The sequence below is a fragment of the Lynx rufus genome, unplaced genomic scaffold, assembly GCF_022079265.1.
Source record: "Lynx rufus isolate CCGP_SWC_20201006 ecotype Redwood Valley unplaced genomic scaffold, mLynRuf1.p SCAF_21, whole genome shotgun sequence".
Lineage (NCBI taxonomy): Eukaryota > Metazoa > Chordata > Mammalia > Carnivora > Felidae > Lynx > Lynx rufus.
Window position 1 is genome coordinate 7187267 of NW_025814836.1, and position 19646 is coordinate 7206912.

The following is a 19646-nucleotide window of genomic DNA, read 5'->3' on the forward strand; positions in this document are numbered from 1 at the left end:
TCCATATACTTTCTATAGAGTACTGTTTTGTTCTATTAACTCCATTTGAAAGTGAAGTTCACTCATTTTCAATCTTCCCTTTATTCTAAAAAATGCATGAAAGGTATAAATTTTTCTCTGCACATTGTTTGCATGGTATCTCAAGGTTTGAGTAAATAGAAACTTGATTACCATTTATTTCTAATAATTTATAATTTCCTCTTTAATCCAACAGCATTTAAAATCCATAAGTGTATTTAAATTTTTACAGATGCAGTCTTTGTTGTTGTTATCCTACTGTTGTTTATTTCTAGTTTTATTCCTTGACATGTAGACTACATGATTTCTGATACCTGAAATCTGTTGAAATAGAAAATCTCAAAGGAATTGGGGAATAATGTCTGGTGGAGTTTTGTTAATGATCTATGAGTGCTGAAATAAACGTGTATTCTCAGTTTATTGGAAACAGTTCTTAACATTTAGCTGTCAGATCAAACTTGACAATTAGGTAATTTAATTTGAATTTTTAATTTAATTTTCATTTAAAAATTTTTTTAATGTTTATTTATTTATTTTAAGAGCGAGAGATCTAGGGAGGGGCAGAGAGAGAGAGGGAGAGAGAGAATCCCAAGCAGGCTCCTTGCTGTCAGCACAAAGCCTGATGTGGGCCTTGAACCCATGAACTGTGAGATCATGACCTGAGCTGAAATCAAGAGTCAGATGCTTAACCAACTAAGCCACCCTGGCACCACTGCACATCTTTTCAGAAGAATTAATATACTGAATGAGAACCACAGATGTACTTATGAAATCTCTTTATTACCACAGACAAAGGGGTTTTCCTTTTTCCAGTAATCTTGAAATCCATTGTTGCACACTTAAGGCAGAACCAGGAAAAATGTGCTTGTCTCCCCTCAGGATGATGAGCCTCCAGCCAAAGGGAAGAAAAAGAAAAAGAAGAAGAAGGAGGAAGAGATCGACATTGATGTGGATGACCCTGCTGTGAGTCGGTTCCAGTACCCCTTCCACGAGCTGATGGTGTGGGCCGTGCTGATGAAACGCCAGAAAATGGCGGTCTTCCTCTGGCAGCGAGGCGAGGAGAGCATGGCCAAGGCCCTGGTGGCCTGTAAGCTCTACAAGTCCATGGCCCACGAGTCCTCTGAGAGCGAGCTGGTAGATGACATCTCCCAGGATTTGGACAACAATTCAAAGTTAGTGTCTGAAGGGAATTTAAGAACCAGGAAAAACTATTGTCCTGAGTACTTGTCCCTTTGGGGGAGGGTTGGCAAATGTATTTTTCACTTGGGTACAATTATCTTTTTTTTTTTTTCATTTTTTTTAATGTTTATTTTTGAGAGAGAGAGATAGAGCGCAAGTGGGGGAGGGACAAAGAGAGGGAGAGACACAGAATCTGAAGCAGTCTCCAGGCTCTGAGCTGCCAGCCAGAGCCTGACAAGGGGCTCAAACCCATGAACCACAAGATCATGACCTGAGCTGACATCAGACGCTTAACCAACTGAGCCACCCAGGCACCCCAAGTACAATTATCCTTAAAGCTTGTTCATAAATCATTTTGTCTATCATTTCATATTTTTTCTTCTCTCTGTGGTATTTCTAGACTGTCATTGTTTTGTTTTTTTATTTATACTTTCCAAGTGCTTCTCAGTTTTTCTCCAACTTAGATGGGACAGGACAGCCTGAGGGGCCTGCAGTTGGGCACCTCCCTTCCCACAGGCCATTAGGCTCTAATAATACCCCAATAGGGTAGGCTCTGGCTAACTCGTTTCTCCTTCAGGCAGGCCTAGTTAAGGAGACCAGAGTATGCCAACATATTTCAGAATGGTTCCTTTTCCCCTCCCTGTGCTGGCAGCATGAGGGGATTTCTCTCTCATCTCTGTGAGAACTTGGTGGAGCTCTTGGAGGTAAAACTCACAAAAACGTGAGCACACTTCCCTAAGACTGGGCCCCACCCCTGGAGTTATTAAGTCTCAGACTTGTCCTCACAGAGCCTCCAACAATTTATCAGTTACAGTTTGAGTTTTCCTGCCCCAGCTCTGGTTCCAGAGGTTTCTGCTCTGGTATGTCATGAGTCTCTATATCTGCTGGTCTATCTCTACAGTTATGGGAGCAGCAGTTTGCCCTGTGACCTCAATTCTCTGATGAATTTAGAAGAGTTGTTGATTTTCAGTTTGTCTAACTTTGTGCTTAATGTTAGCACAGAATGGTGACTTCCAACCCCCTACCATGCAGAACTAAAAACCAGAAGTCCCAGCACAACTTTATAGACTCATGAGCTTGGGGTGTAACCAAGCAATTCTGCCAACATCCAGCATCTTTGTTTTCTGAAGCACACTGCTTTTATTTTGGACTCAATGATTTCTAAAGTCACTAGTTGACTTCTAAACATTGGGAATTCAAGCCTATCTAAAAAATGGGAGATGTTCCCATCTCAGTGGGTTGGTAAATACCATCCCTCTGCTTCTTGGAGGATTGTCATGGTAATGTGTCACCTCACAGCCTGTGGGACCTGAGGCCAGAGAGCATTCCTCTTCAGGTAACATACAAGGCCATTCCTCCACACAGAATTCCTCCTTTCTACATCCCTCAGCTCATAGCTGGAATAAAATCTTACAGAAAATGTAGAAACAAAAACAGGGGCGATCACTCTGGGACTTCATCTTAACCACATTCCATGAAAAATGTTGAAGGTACAGGGAATGTTTACAACAGTCATTGAATGTTTGAATGAGGGCCATGTAGAAAATGGAATAAAGTTTATGTTTATAATTCAACTTGCCATCCTCTCCTCCTCTCCCCCAACTTGGCTCCCATTACTTCCCCCTCCTCCACCTCCAACCACTAGGCCCTCACTGCTCTAGGCCCCCATGACAACTAGAACTTGTCTCTATCATAGCCCTAGGAACGTTGAATTTTCTTGTGACCATTGTGTTATTGAAGTATTGCACACAGGCAGGGAAAGGCACACATACAAATGTATGGCTTGATGACCGTTCACAAACAGAACACACCAGGATGACCAGCACCTAGATGAAGAAACGGGACCTTACCCAGACCTGCCAGTATTCCTGGTGTCCCCTTTCCTGTACCCTCCACAAAGGGTAGTCCTTATTCTGACCTCTATTGCCATAGAGCTTTGCTGTCCTTTCTGTCCGCATCCCTTTTCTGTGAAGACTTGAGGGAAGAGAACTTTGTCTTCTCGTCTCTGAGTGCCTGAGGCCTGAGAGGCACATTTGGGGTCAATCTAAACTCCATTTGCAGCAAGAGCAGTCAGCCCCCCAACACAACTGAGCACAGAGCCCCGGCCCCAGCCATTCCCACCTGGCAACATACCCTGGGAGCTTCTGGGGTATGCAGAGGATTGGAAATCAAGGATTCTGTGTCCTGGGCTCCATGATGTGTCTGTGGATATGTCTCTCTCACAGTGTGTGTAGCCACTGCAGCGTCAGCTCTGACTGTGCTCCCTTCCCTTCAGAGACTTCGGCCAGCTCGCCGTGGAGTTGTTAGACCAGTCCTATAAGCACGATGAGCAGATTGCCATGAAACTGCTGACCTATGAGCTGAAGAACTGGAGCAACTCCACCTGCCTCAAGCTGGCAGTGGCGGCCAAACACCGGGACTTCATTGCTCACACCTGCAGCCAGATGCTGCTGACAGACATGTGGATGGGAAGGCTGCGAATGAGGAAAAACCCCGGCCTAAAAGTACGTATGGCTTATTGTCATAATGGTAACAAGTGACACCTGTGTGAGCTCTTACTCTGCACCTTGCAGAGCCAGGCATTCCTGTGGATTACTTCATTTATTCCTCTGAACAGCCCCATGAGGGAGATGCTTGCCTTACAGATGAAAAACCTGAAGCTTCGAGGTTGACTTGTCTAGGATCTGAGCTGGTAAGGTGTGGGTCCAGGCCCTGAACCCAGGTGGCCTAATGCCAGACCTAACTGGTGTGCCTGGCTCACAGAGATTGGAGTTCACCCTAACTAACCACATCCCAGGACAGGCCATCTTCCTGCCATTAAATCAGGCACCTGAACTCTGTTTCTATAGATCCTGTTACAACTCTGAAACTGTGTGATTATATATATTTTTAATGTTTATTTTTATTTTTGAGAGAGACAGAACATTAGAAGGGGAGGGGCAGAGAGAGAGAGAGACACAGAATCTTAAGCAGGCTCCAGGCTCTGAGCTATCAGCACAGAGCCCGACGTGGGGCTCAAACTCACGCACCGTGAGATCATGACCTGAGCCAAAATCGGACACTTAACCAACTAAGCCACCCAGGCACCCCTGAAATTATGTGATATTATTTTAATTGGCAACATTTCATTATATGGGGTTTATAAGAGAATATGAAGTTATAGTAGGGTTTGAAAGGCTGTAGTCGGTACAAATTGTATTGTGATCAAATCTTAGCTCTGCTGTTTAGTACTGTTAACTAGTAGGTAAGAAAAGATTCTAATCTTCAAATAATCCAGCTCCCTCACGGCAATATTATGCCAATCTCGTGGGATTTCCATGAGAGTAAAGACATCTTATGTTATATTGTGTAGTGTGGTTCTGGCAAATAGAAGGCATTTCATTTCTTAATAATATGAATGTTATGCCTTGCCCTCATATGAAAACTGAGCAGTGGGATTAAAAGTCTGTCAGATTAAATGAGTATAAGGAGTCAGTGAGATCCAAGAAGGAAGGAATCAAGAAGAACAGAAATGAGTCCAATAAATAAGATGGAATGACCAAGAGGCTACAAGTGTCAGGGATAAAGGTCAAGGAAACAAGAACAGTTTCTTAACAAGAAAATTAACGAGAACATAGAAGGGGGATCAGATTTCAAGTAAAACAAAAATGCACACAAAAGTTAAGGCTCAGTTACAATTCAAATTAAAACTCAGAATGATTTTGAGCAACTGGTAGTGTGTAAAAAAAAGACCATTTGACCTCTGATATCAAGAACATGATCCTTTAGTGGTACCAGAATTCTGCATTAAAATTGCCATATGGCCACACAATAAACAATATTTATATAGTAATAAAAATGGAAATGCTTTTTATTGGTTTTTCGGTTTTTGGAATAGTCCCATAGACAAAGCACTGAAGACTCGAATATGATTCCTTAAACAGAATACAAATGCCACCAAGTATAAAATACAAAAAGCAGACACCTACCTAGGTGGCTCAGTCAGTTGAGCATCTAACTCTTGGTTTCAGTTCAGGTCATGATTTCGTGGTTTGTGGGATCAAGCCCAGCATCAGGCTCTGGGCTGACAGTGCAGAGCCTGCTTGGGATTCTCTCTCTTGCCCTCTCTTTGCCCCTTCCCCACTCACTCTCTCTCAGAATAAATAAATAAACATTTTTTTAAAAAAAGAAAATACAGGGGCACCTGGGTGGTTCGGTCAGTTAGGCATCTGACTTCGGTTCAGGTCATGATCTCGCAGTCTATGACCCCACATGGGGCTCTGTGCTGACAGCTTGGAGCCTGGAGCCTGCTTCAGATTCTGTGTCTCCCCTCTCTCTCTGCCCCTCCCCCACTTGTGCTGTGTCTCGCTCTCTCAAAAATAAATGTTAAAAATTTTTTTTAAAAAAGAAAATACAAGAATCAAAGGCACAGCTGGGAAAAACTGGGTGGTAGAAGGAGGAAGGGAGGGTGGTGAGAAGGATAATATCCCATATTATAATGTGGGGAATCGAGACTATCAAAAGTTGTTGAAACAAGAGAAAAAGATTTCAGTTCATGATATAAAGTTACAAAGATAACCTTGTAGGAACTGAAAACATTCATGTGGCTATTAAAAATGGGAGCAGAGGAATAGATGAAACGAGATCAATTCTTGTCTAAAATAATAGGATGTCAGGGCACCTACGTGGCTCAGTCAGTTAAGCATCCAACTTGGGCTCAAGTTATGATCTTGCAGTTCCCAAGTTCAAGCCCCGCATTGGGATTTCTGCTGTCAGTGCGGAACCCACTTCAGATCTTCTGTCCCGCTCTCTTTCTGCCCCTCCCCTGCTTGTGCACTCTCTCTCTCTCTCAGAAATAAATAAACATTAAAAAAATAGGATGTTAATAGGTAGTACTTAAACTAACAAAGAAATAGCAATATAAAACGTCACTCATGTTAAAAATATGAAGCTATAAAAAAAACTAAAATCAGAAATAGTTAAAAGTGATTATCTCAAAATATGATTCAAAAATACTTCTTGAAGACAAATGATATGAAATTACATATTGAAAAAAAACACTTTCTAGACACATATATCAACCCAGAACAACCAACATCAACACACATTTTTAAATTACTGGATCTTAATGAAAAAGAAAAAACTCCCTGGGCATCCAGGCAAACACAACAACAACCAAAGTGAAAGTTACTTATAAGGAAAAGAAAATTAGATTATAATCAGACTTCCAGCAGCAACCACTTGTGTCAGAGAAAAAATTGGAGTGTGTCATATAAAGATACTCCCAGAAGGAAAATGACAGACCAGGATTTTATATCCAACAAAAGTGACTGTTAAATATAAAAGGTATACACAAACCATTACCAACAGGCAAGGACCCCAGGAAATATTGTTCTTATGAGCCCTTTCTAAAGACTCTATTAGGTAATGAGCTTCCAAGAACCACAGTAACCAAAGAGGCATCAGTATAAGGACTAATGGTAAGCCTCAGATATATATTTACATATAGTGCTGAGACTAGGGGAGGGTTAAGAGGGAGAGAGTATAGTATGCAATGGCTATGTGTTCTGATAATATAGATATAATACAACCTTTTTAAAAAAGAGGAGAGAATTGAAACACCTATGCAAAAAAAAAAAGTAACTCTTCAGTAATCATAATCAATAGCAGTAGTATTAACATTGTTATTCTGAAACTATAAAGCAACTGAATAACGAGGGGTATTTTAATTCTATCATGTCTGTCCTTTAGAACTAGGATTCAGTGTGTAGCAAAAGGAAACACAGCTATGGTCTAGAAAGGGGTAAATGAAAAGCCTATAGTGTTTAAATGGAAGCATCAGTACAAACTCATTCCATCTCTGAGCAACGAAAAGCCTGGACACAATGACCTACTGAAAAGCAGTGAACATCTCCAATGCCCAGATTGTGGTCTTGCAATACCATTTCCCACTAACTGGGGCCAGAACTTCTTGGAGAAATGATTCGTTCCAGATCTGGAGCAAGAAAATTCCAAGATAAGCCTAGAACATCTTGACATACCAGATGGCAAAGAAGCTATCAAAGATCAGTAGGGTAAGAACGGAGGACAGAGGAGCCCACTCGAAGAGGCTTCCACTGGCCAAAAGAGACGTTCTATTCTATTTCTTTGTTTGGTTTATTCATGCACCTACACCCTACTATCTTAATTACTGATTTTTTGTAATATAACTTTTAATGTACGGTAGAAGTAGCCCTTTTGTGGTATCCTTAACAATGTATCACTGAGGGGGCACCTGGGTGGCTCAGTTGGTTAAGTGTTCGACTTCAGCTGAGGTCATGATCTCGCGGTTAATGAGTTTGAGACCCACATTGGGCTCTGTGCTGACAGGCTCAGAGCCTGGAGCCTGCTTCAGATTCTGTGTCTCCCTCTCCCTCTCTCTCTCACTCTCAGTCTTTCTCTCTCTCTCTCTCTCTAAAATAAACATTTTTTAAAATTAAAAAATGTATCATTTAATATAACATTAATATTCATATATACATATATATTTAATAAATATATAATTTATAAATATAAATAATAGTTATTGTTTAATAGTACAATATTATAATAGTTAATTGTTTAATGATATACTATAATATTTTATTATTTAATCATATAATACTTTTATTTAATAATATAATGATAATATACTATTATAATAATTTTTATTATTTAAAAATAATATTGGAGATACACATCAGTTATTTCTACATAAAATATTTTTTATCTACTTCACTATCAGTATTACTATATTTTGTTTATTTGTTCTCATTTATTATATTTTAATTTAAAGATTTACCCACTTTGAAACTCAATATAAGCTCTTTGCTTTTAAGACACAATTCCACACAATACTGCTTGCTGTCTATCTAAAATAATGTGATGAAAGTACTTACAGTTTTCAGTTGCAACTCTACCAACTCTTATTCAGTGTATCAAACAGAATAAGCCACAGAACATCAGAGCAGAGATAAACCTGTTTTAGGACAAATCAATTTGTTGAGTGGTGCTGAAGGTCATAATTTAAAATTTTTACGTATACTAGGAAAATTTTCTAGAATTGCCATAGCTTAGAAATCTAAAAATTAAAAAAAAATCTTTTTTATCATCCCATATAGGTTATAATGGGGATTCTTCTTCCCCCTACCATCTTGTTTTTGGAATTTCGCACATATGATGACTTCTCATATCAGACATCCAAGGAAAATGAAGATGGCAAAGAAAAAGAAGAGGAAAATGTGGTCAGTGATACCCCTGACCATAACAGTATCAATTGACTTTCATTCTCAAAATTGTTGAGATTTCTCTTACCATGAATTTAGAAACCATAGTAATTGGGGAAATTTGTATACTTCTTTATTTTTTAAAAAAAATATCTGTTAAATACTGTGCATTTCCCATTTATCAACCTGCTTGCTGTGTGCTGTTCTCTGTTTTCCAGGATGCCAATGCAGACACTGGTTCAAGAAAGGGCGATGAGGAGAATGAGCACAAAAAGCAAAGAAGCATTCCCATTGGAACAAAGATCTGTGAATTCTATAACGCTCCCATTGTCAAGTTCTGGTTTTACACAGTAAGGCTTCCTCCTTCGCATTGGCCATCTAACATGTTTTGAATATGCAGGATTGTTAGAATCAAGAAACATGTCAAAGGCTTTTAAAAATGTTTTAAAATTCACCAAATTAAAATGAATTATGAAACAAAACTGGGACTAATTCAGATCTTCACCTAAAATTGTATCTGGATATCTTGTTCTATATTTTACATGCATGTAGGAATGTGGCCATCCTAGCCCCAAATACACCATTTCATAATGCAAAATAGTCTTATTTGCTTAAGATGAAGGATTTTTTTTTAATGCTCTCAGTAATACAAACTTAGGGAACTATAGCTTTATTTTCAAACGGACACAGATGATTGGTGATTTAAAGAACAAACTCACAGTTAACCATTTTTTTCATAAAACTAGAGGGGCCACTAAAGGAATGTGGTTGAACCCAGGTCATAAACTCCTAGACCAGGGGAACAAATCAAGGCCTCTACACTCTGAAATGCACACCAAATTGACCACAGTCTGGTTTCACACTCTCCTCCAGCTGCCTTTAGTGGCCACTGTCTTGGCATCTCCAATAGTGTGGCCATCTATAACCCGAGAAGACTCAGTCTTACATTCATGCTGGGACATCCGCAGATGGGCACATGGGAAGGCTCCCAGCTGTGGGAGGTCCCAGGAGGCACACAAAGGCTCCCACAACCTTGCAGTCTGGGGAGGTTGGGACAAGACTACTCATGAAACCCCAAGCACCAAGCTTCAGCCTCTGCCAGGCAGGCCCTGGCACTGTGGCTCCATTTGAGACTAGGCAGGGACAGGCGATGGGAGGTGAGGAGCTGGGTCCAAAGCTATGAATGAGGCAACTGGCAGGGGGGTAAGCAGTGGGCAAGAGGAAGGCTGCATGTGGATCCAGATCAACTATGCACCTGGACACCCAACCTTTTGGTAGCCACACCTGGTGTGGTGGCAGAGCCACTGCTGCCCATCTGCTCTGGTAAGAACCAGCTGAGCACTGGCCTGGACTTCAGGAGAGTTCAGCATAGGGTGGGGCCACACCCTATGTAGAAGACCCCCAGTGTCACCCTGCCCCTCGGGCTGCTAGCTCTGGCCCGGTGGGAGGGTGTGACAAGTATTATAGCTTCCCAGGGGATTCCGACATGGCCCAATTTGGAGAATTCTGATTTCTCTGCAAGGAATAAATCATGGAGTCGAGGGATTTTACTGTATTACTGGTAAAGCTTATGCAATTGGGAGGGGTGGGGGTGAATCTTAAAAAATAAAAACTGCCGAATCACAGATGCACAATTGCTAGAACACTCCCTCCTTACCCCCAAAACTCCTGAAGAGGCCTGTGCCAATGAGGCTCCAGAGGTGAAGATTCATCAGCTCCACAGTGAATCAACCTCAGACCACCTCCTTCCCACCTGATACCTCACTCTCATATACCTCCAAACTCGGCATCTTTTCTTGCCACAAAGATAGGAAGCTTGCCGTGGCCACAGCAAACCACAGATATGTGAGTCCTAATTGTGGGGACTCGAGGCAGCTCTGTGCATCAGGGCAGACAGCTCTCACCCCCTCCCTTCTAACCTCCCACATCCACTAACAGTGAAAAGATTCAAGAGGGAAGTTTGCAAGGCAGGGAGAGAAAGTAACATTTTCCAATTTCCAGGAATGTAGAAGTCACATGAGTGAAATATTAAAATTTTCCTGTTTCTCATAATTTTGAGCACCTCCGTAATTCTCCCATGAGGGTGATAGTAGCCACAAATACATCTTCATTTAGAAGATGAAATGCCAGTGCCCATACAATCCTAAAGTATAAAATGCCTCCCGACCTGCCTCAAAGTTTATCTGCACTGGTGATGTGAACAGAAAGTTCCTCTAGGTGAGTCAGTCCAGCTGGAAACGAAAATTTGTTCTTGAAGACCTGTCAACCTGAAAACAGGATTTCAAAGTGTGTTTCCAGCATGTGTTATCTCCTCAAACACAGCTAACTGTTGTTCTGCCCTTCAGATATCGTACTTGGGTTACCTCCTGCTATTCAACTATGTCATCCTGGTGCGGATGGACCGCTGGCCTTGTCTCCAGGAGTGGATTGTCATCTCCTACATCGTGAGCCTGGCATTAGAGAAAATACGAGAGGTGATTACTCCAAAGGCCCGTCCCAGCCCCACTAACCACTGACTTTAATTCCGATATAGCTTCTTATTGCAAAAGCACTTCATGAAAATCACAAGTGCCATGGGACCTTTTTCCTCTCTTGAGGTATCACAATCCCAAATGTATTCTATTCTTTTGCTTAAGATTTCTATGTCTTCTGCTTCCAACTGAATCTGAATTTGCAAATCAAAACACAAGACAAAATAAATGTTTAGTAGCAAAAAACATAGTCTCAGTGCGTATAAAAGCAACGGTAAATGCTGCCAGATACCTGAGATAAACCAATTTCCACAACTGATGTTTTCTGGGAACTGAACCTAGAAACAGAGAGAGACACAAGATGACATTTTTCCTACAATTTAGGACTCAGAATCATGCTCGGGCTCCCTCTACCACCTCCAATGGGGATTCTTCCTTCTTATTAAGGAAGGGCTCTCAGGAGGGGAAATAGGGCCAGGTAATTTTCTAACATCATCCACAAGTTTTAACTCACTACATTAGCTTGTAAAGGGAAAGCTGATATCCAAGAAAATATGAATTTGAACTGAAAAAGCACAAAGAAGGATTCACATTCTTTTTCCACCTGACGTAAAACCAGTACTATTGTTTTGCAATTATTACTAACCCTTTCTCACTGAAAAAAAATATTACTGGCAACTTCACCCCAACAGAGAGAGTTTGATGCTGTCAGTCTAACAAGAGCCTGAGAAAGAAAAAAAGTGCCAAATCCAACATTTTACAGCCCATCTCCTTTGCTACTGCGCTTTCTTTTCTAGTTGGGCTTCATCAAACTCTGAAGATGTTACAAGTGGGATTTCCCAAGTGGCCTGCAATACCATCCCTTAGTGCCACCATGATTTTGCTGAGTATCAGCCATGTGCTAAGATTTCCTCCAGTTACAGAAAGAGGGTAGCCCTCAGCCAGTATGGATGAGCTGTTAAATTAGTGAATCCCTTCTGTGTTGGCCAAAAAATAGCCAACACCTCATCCCACTCATGGGGTCCCCAGGACCTACCCAGTCTCCATAACTAAAGGGGTACCACATGGCACAGCACCCCACCTCCCACTGCAGGGTCCATGGGGCTCACTGTGTGTGCACCTGTGCATGCTGGTTTTTCAATATTTTCAGTTTTACTCTGAGGAAATAGTGATTTTTTTATCAGTGGTGATTTTTAAAGGGTAATATCTTAAGCAGGAAAATCATTTAATTTCCTCCCGACTTCTCCTATCTACATTGCAAAGGAATTGTGGCAAACATCTCCTAGCCCGATTCTGCCATCTCCACCAGGTGGATTACCCTTTTGTGAGCCCACACGGGTGTGTCTCCCCTCTAGACTTTTCCTCCTGGACTAACTCAGGAACATGGGCTGATGGGCACATATCCAGAGTATTAAAAAGAAATCAAGAGGCAGCTGTTTTAATTACAGGCAGAAGAACATAATTTAGAAGGCATTTCCTGAGAGTTTGTGAAACACTGCATCTAGGAATATAGAGGATTCCATGGAATTTCCCTTTCGAGATATCTTTCAATGCCTGAGAAGATTAGTGTGTAGAGGTCTTCACCAGGAAATGGGACCAGATGCCCTGGAATGTTCCACCAGTCCTATCTTTCCAAGATTCTGAGATGCGGCTTCCAACACAGCATTCCTTGTTCATTGTTCTTTGTTTTCAGATCCTCATGTCAGAACCAGGAAAACTCAGCCAGAAAATAAAAGTTTGGCTTCAAGAGTACTGGAACATCACGGATCTTGTGGCCATTTCCATGTTCATGATTGGAGCAATCCTTCGCCTACAAAAGCAGCCATACATGGGCTATGGTCGAGTGATCTACTGTGTGGATATCATCTTCTGGTACATCCGTGTCCTGGACATCTTTGGTGTCAACAAGTATCTGGGGCCTTATGTGATGATGATTGGAAAGATGGTTAGTACTGACATCCCGTTAGTAACTAGAGATGCTGTAGTTGTGGTTAGAACCTGAGACCAAGCCTTGGGTGTGGCTTTGTCAGATTTCATTTGGTCTTTCCTTTGCAATTAGTTTCTTACAGGAAATGTTTTTTGCTTTAAGATACATAGTTTTCCTACACATTAATATGGTATATACATACAGTACACACTGCTTTATACATACTGTATCTATGTACATACTAATAGTGCATGTGTGTGTGTATATATATATGTTTATATATATATAGCAATAATCTAGTTGATAACATGTGGTAAAAGCCAGAGACAAATAGGGCCCAGGGTCACTCCACAACCTGTATTCCAATCTTCAGCCCATGTACTCTGGCCTGAGGGTAATTCATGTGATTAGGCCAAGTCCATGGCAACATTTCTTCCAGAATAGGCCATACTATATGGAAAAAAAATGAGTCAGCATATCATCCTTACATCACCTAAAACAGCTTCAGTGTTAGGACCGGACCCAGAAGAAAGGAAGTATCTTAAATTTACAAATAACACTTTATAGCGCACGTGGCTTTGAGTAAAAGGATATATGATTTAGCTTATCCTGGCAAGGGCCCTCATCTTCAGAGACGTCCAAAATTAGGAATTATACCAGTTCAGTATCCACAGTAAACAGAGCACTGCTCACTGTAACCACTCAGCATTTGTGTAATGAATGAATAAATATCATTCTGTATTCTCAATTCATTATCTTGTTTTCTTAGATATCTCCTCCTCTGACTCCTTAGTTTCCCTTACAAATTCCCGTGTTTCCCCCATAATTCTTCCCTTTCTTCATTTGCACTTGTAGTTATGAGAGGACTATTTGTTTATGGGCAACAGTAGAGGAGAAGAAAGAGAACAAATGAGGGAGTCAATGTTCTAGAATAAGATGTATGTATTGCATGGTGTATAAAAACTAGGAGCCCATGGCTCAGATGGAGAGAAGAGAGACTCTCTTCTTCCTAATTAAGCACTCATGAAGTCTTTGGGGAGAGCATTACAATGAACCAGGTGAACCCGGCCCATGAGTCCAGACACATGTTTTCTCTACTCAGATGATTGACATGCTGTATTTTGTGGTCATCATGCTGGTTGTGCTGATGAGTTTTGGAGTAGCCCGTCAAGCCATTTTGCACCCAGATGAGGAGCCTTCTTGGAGACTGGCCCGAAACATCTTCTACATGCCCTACTGGATGATCTATGGAGAGGTGTTTGCAGACCAGATAGACCGTAAGAATAGAATTCATAGTAAGATTCTCTTCCCTGCTTCTGAGGCAGATGATCAGTTCCAAATTAATGGAAGAGCATGTGTTAATTTGGAAATAAATTACTTTTTATTCTGCCATGACCATCAAATCATTTTATGAAGGAGTAAGTGCAGAATATGAAATGTAGATTTTTGAGACATTAGTCATTTCTTCTCTTCTAAAAACCGTTAACCAGAATTTTGAGTCTGATCACTTTAGCTGGACCTGGTGAATATCTTATCACATGAATGCAGCACCAGTGCCAATATCCTAATATTTTTTCAACGTAAATTTCTTTCTACTCCAAGGCAGAGCTAGTAGTGTTGTTCCAAGAGAATGAGATAGCGAGCATGACAAGGTGACTGGTGTCTTGTGTCATCCTCTTCTTCAAGCCTCTTCTCCAAAGGCCATTTTCCACGTGGCTATCAATTTCCTCTTCACTTATGCAGTTCAAATTTTGTTAATTGTTATTGTTATTATTATGATTAAAAATAATCAGGATGTTAGCAGAGGAAATAAGCCATAATCCTGTATGGATTTCTGGGTCGTGCAGGCCCCAGCCCCTCCCCAGGCTGAGTTGATAGATCATGGTGTCTCTTGTGTGGTAGGTTCTTCAGATCTGTTCTTGTGTTTGCCCCCATATTTTCATTTGCATGTTGTACTCTGTCACAAAGCATCAGACTGCTATTTCCAGTGTTTTGCTTCTTGGGGATAGGTTTTGAATATCCTCCACTTGTATGAAACACACAGTTGTCAAAACATCGTCTGTCACTGGGTTAGACTGATAACTAGTTCATACAATGCCTTCTACCTAGCTTTCAGAACATAACTCCAAACACATTATCATGACAAGTATCTCAAAGTCAATGCGAGATATTGAATGTGTCTGTAGCTTGGTAAACCAGAATGTAAAAATCTAATTTGGTTTCCAAAGAATATTTACTTAGGTAAACATATGATCCAGACATAAATTGTAATATTTTTAATTTTTTATTATTAAATTTGCTAATGAGAAGATAAAGAGGCAAATGAGTATATTTTCATTAAATGTAGGTTTTTGATTCTTGATCTGATTATTGCATAATAATTTTGCATTTCTTTGTGCTTATGAGGTATGTGAATTGGGATATAGAGAATGCCTGATTGGTTAACCAGTTGATTAAAATGATCATCTGCCAGTAGCCTCATATCTTTTTCACAGTATTTTTTAACTAGTGAGCTTCTTATTGCTTTATAACATATGGTAAAATCAATGTTCATGAAATATATATATATATTTCCTAGTATTAATAATGTGTATAATTTCCTCTAAATAGACCACTGTTTCCAAGCATGAATCTATAATTCCCAAGCTTCAATACTTTGCATTTGTTGACACCAAAACTGTTCTTAAGTTGCTAATCATGTGTTTTACTTTTCTCTCAATTGTCATCTCATTTTCTTTCCTCCCTTCCTGTCACAACTAAAAAATAAATAAAATCCTGCTTCCAATCGCTATATAGTCTACGCCATGGAAATTAATCGTAAGTTTACACAGAATTGATGACTCTAGTTCATGAAATGTGTGTATTCATCAGTCTCTTCCTAAGCTAATTACTGATAGCCTTATGCTGGTCTTAAATATTCCTCTTGTTTTCTGATGTTAATATTCTTTTAAACTGTAAGTAAGTAAAAAGTAGGTAGACGATAAATTTATGGCAATTACTTCACTGATCACTTTTGCAATCATTCTATTTTTTAGTTCAGGACATAGGTCCCATAGGATCAAAGTGGCATTTTGAATGAGCAGAGAAAGGATGATTTTCCAAAATGATACCAGAACTGTTGATTAACAAATTTGAGGGTAGAGGGCATCGTACCTCCTTCCTCATAACAAAATTATTTCCAAAGTTCATGTACAAGTGAAATTAAGGAGACAACATAAGCTGATCTTAAGTAATCAGAAGACACAATAACTTTCTAATGGATAACAGTACAGAAAAAAATATCTATCTGCTTAGAAATTAAGAACTTCTGTATATGAAAAACACAAAGAAAGAAATGGGAAAAGGTTTACAAATATAAGTCAAGAATGACTATCTCTGAGTGCAGAAATGAGCTTCTTATTTTCTTTGTAGGAGATATTTTCACATGAAAAATTATTGCTTATGAAATCAGGGGAAAATCGTGTTAAAAAAGAAATAGATTGTTTAACGGCATAAGTAAGTTATTTATTCCATTCATTCTATGTAAAAAGCAAGTACAACAAGACAAATTTTGTTGCAGCTCCTTGTGGTGACAACCAGTATGATGAGGAAGGCAAGCGGCTCCCTCCCTGTATCCCAGGCGCCTGGCTCACACCCGCCATCATGGCGTGCTACCTACTGGTAGCCAACATCCTGCTGGTGAACTTGCTCATTGCAGTTTTCAAGTATGTGTCATGGCTGGGTGTCTATTAGTAATTACAGTACAAATTTCCAATCTGGGGCCACGGATTTACACAGAATTTCAGGAGGGCTTTTAAAGGTGTAAAATCTTTACAACCTCTTTTGTTCAAATTTAGGCAGCCTTAGTGTATTCATGAGTCAAAAGTTGACACTTAAACACACTAAATTTTTCTCAATGGTTCAATATTTTTTGTTGTTGAAATATAATTAATATACAGTGTTGTATCAGTTTCAGGTGTACAATATAATGATTCAACAATTCTAAACATTACTTAGTGCTCATCATGATAAGTGTACTCTTAATCCCCTTCACCAATTTCACCCATCCCCCCCCCCCACCTCCCCTCTGGCAACCACTAGTTCTTTGCATTTAAGAATCTGTTTCTTGTTTTGTCTCATTTTTCTTCACTTGTTTTGTTTCTTAAATTCCACAAATGAATGAAATCATATGGTATTTGTCTTTCTCTTAAATACATTTTAATTTTAATTTTGTTTAGTATTTTAACACTTTGATGTGTATTTTAATCTAATGAAATATTTCCTTAGATAAAAGTCTCCAGAGGTAGGGAAGATCTGAGCATTATCAGAGGCTCAGAAGGCAATGTCAATTTCATAAGCTATGACAATTACTGCAATATTATATAAAATACTTTCCTTATCATTTACAGAATAGAAGACAAAATGGCCTAGGAAAGAAATGGCTTACAGTATCAAATTTCTTATAAAACTTACCCATTTTGGCAAATGGGCAAATGTGTTGTGTGTGTGACCATACTTAACACATGTTGAAAAAAATATTTTCTAGCTTCTAAGATGAAAAATATGAGGGAAAAAAATCCTTCACAGAAATATAGAATCTTAGGACTGACCAGGGCTTTGGAAAGAATCTGGTTCAAACTCTTTTTCAACTGTATTAAAGGTTTAAATACTTCAAAATGCTTAGTTGAATAGCTCCTACCTTTAAAAATATGAAATAAAAATTTCCTGAGTGTATGAGTCAATAGACTGCAGTGTGATGTTTTAAGAGGGCAGTAGGTAGCAGTTACAATACACTTGATTCTTAATTATTTATATGAGAAAAATGTCCTTGAGTGTAGATAATCCACATTGATAGTTAACCCAAAAAACAGGGTAGTCTAGGAGTCAGTACTAGCAGGCATTAAACGGTCATTTCAATGTTTATTTTCATTTCAATGTGAGCAACTGATTGCCCTGGGAAATCAAAATGAAAAGGAAAATACTAATTAAACATTTGCTCTTTTTAAAGCAATACCTTCTTTGAGGTAAAGTCAATATCCAACCAGGTGTGGAAATTCCAACGATATCAGCTGATAATGACATTTCATGACCGACCAGTCCTACCTCCACCAATGATCATTTTAAGCCACATCTATATAATCATTATGCGTCTTAGCGGTCGCTGTAGGAAGAAAAGAGAAGGGGACCAAGATGAACAGGATCGTGGATTGAGTATGTACAGGACTCTCTCATTTCTATCTTGGGCTAATTCAAGGGTGTTCCAACTGGACACTACATACTACTTTAAATTGTGTGAAAACAGAACACCCTAGTCCAACTGTTGTTCTTTGTAGAATGCTTCCCATTTTATGTTGGTTTTATTCCAGTTCTGTTAGTTTATGAGTAATTAGTGTTACCAAAAGCCTGCTCGTGAAAGAGATCAGAAATTGACAGAGTTCTTGAAAATGACTCTTCTATGTGGATTCAGAGTTCCTTTCAGAATGTTGTAATTTGTGGCATCTAAAGAGGATGGGAAAATTATGCTGTCCACCTGACTCTATCCATAAAACACACACAAAATTTCTCCAGAAAATAATACTTGGTTTCACTCTGCGAATAGCTTAAATAGTGGTGTTTTGTGTTTAAAAAGTGAGCCATTTTGCTCCAGGGTAAGAATGATTGCTGCATATGACAACCTGTTTGTGTAACAAACAATTGGAGTAGTCAGAGAACTGCCTACAAGTGAAGGACAAGGGCGCTTAATTCAGGTTGGGCTGGGAAATTCCTGACGCAACGAAATTGATTCTTCACGCACCGGGTTCGTTTCTCACTCAGCAAACATTTCTTTCCCGCAGAACTATTTCTCAGTGACGAGGAGCTGAAGAGGCTGCATGAGTTCGAGGAACAGTGTGTTCAGGAGCACTTCCAGGAGAAGGAAGACGAGCAGCAGTCGTCCAGCGACGAGCGCATCCGTGTCACATGCGAGAGGTGTGCCCAGCGCGGGGCCAGCAATGGGTCCTCGGGCCAAGGGTTTGCGGGCTCCTCCACCCTATTTTAAGGGCAATGGAGACGTTCATTTAAACCTTCACTCAGAGTTCTCTTGTTTGTTCAGACTGGCTTTTTTACGTCTTTGCCTCCAAAATAGTGTGAAAATCTCTAGTTGTGAAACGGTGATTGTAAATTCTTTATAGAAGTGAATGATGACAGGGGCGCCTAGGTGGCACAGTAGGTTGAGCTTCTGACTTCAGTTCAGGTCATGATTTCATGGTTTGTGTGTTCAAGCCAGCGTGGGGCTCTGTGCTGACAGCTCATAGCCTGGAGCCTGCTTGGGATTCTGTGTCTCCCTCTCTCTGCCCCTCCACCACTCGTGTTCTCTCTCAAAAACAAATAAACATTAAAAAAATTTTTTTAAAGAAGTGAATGATGACAGGTATTGCAAATATTCCAGGCCCAAACTAAACCAAACCGAACAAAAAAGCCCTGACAGTTCTTGCCCACTCCCGAAGTGGGAGCTTTTACTCTGATACCCTGCATCAATGGAGAGAACAGGTGCAGAGCTGTGTAAATGCTAGGGAGGCCATTGTTCTCCCTGCCCTTGACTTGTCCTTGACTTTATCAAGGATGGTATTCCCTAGGAACTGACCTCCTCATCCTGCCTTAATGCTTTGGTTGCTCCTTGCCCAACCTGGCAGAGCAGAGGTAGACTCCCTCCTCTGTTCTCTGAGACTGGGAACTAAGGGAGGGGCAGCAGTGTCTGTCCCCCACAAAGGTGGAAGTGTCAAAACTAGGGCAGGGTGTGTTTCACACCTGGGTCCCAACAATATCAGCATCATCCATATGGTAGTGCTTAATAAATGCAGAATGAATGAA

The 19646-nt window shown here is 40.1% G+C and overlaps 1 protein-coding gene across 1 annotated transcript in view; it reads left to right on the forward strand.

The window, feature by feature from the left end:
- Positions 1-19646, forward strand: part of TRPM1 (transient receptor potential cation channel subfamily M member 1) — a 94939-nt gene that overhangs the window by 54063 nt on the left and 21230 nt on the right. Inside the window, exons 17-27 of the mRNA XM_047086677.1 lie at positions 898-1190; positions 3473-3701; positions 8316-8438; positions 8639-8770; positions 10766-10894; positions 12585-12836; positions 13921-14113; positions 15615-15635; positions 16378-16522; positions 17806-18008; positions 18632-18764. Coding sequence (XP_046942633.1) covers positions 898-1190; positions 3473-3701; positions 8316-8438; positions 8639-8770; positions 10766-10894; positions 12585-12836; positions 13921-14113; positions 15615-15635; positions 16378-16522; positions 17806-18008; positions 18632-18764 — 1853 coding nt within the window. The remainder of the gene's footprint in view (positions 1-897; positions 1191-3472; positions 3702-8315; positions 8439-8638; positions 8771-10765; positions 10895-12584; positions 12837-13920; positions 14114-15614; positions 15636-16377; positions 16523-17805; positions 18009-18631; positions 18765-19646) is intronic.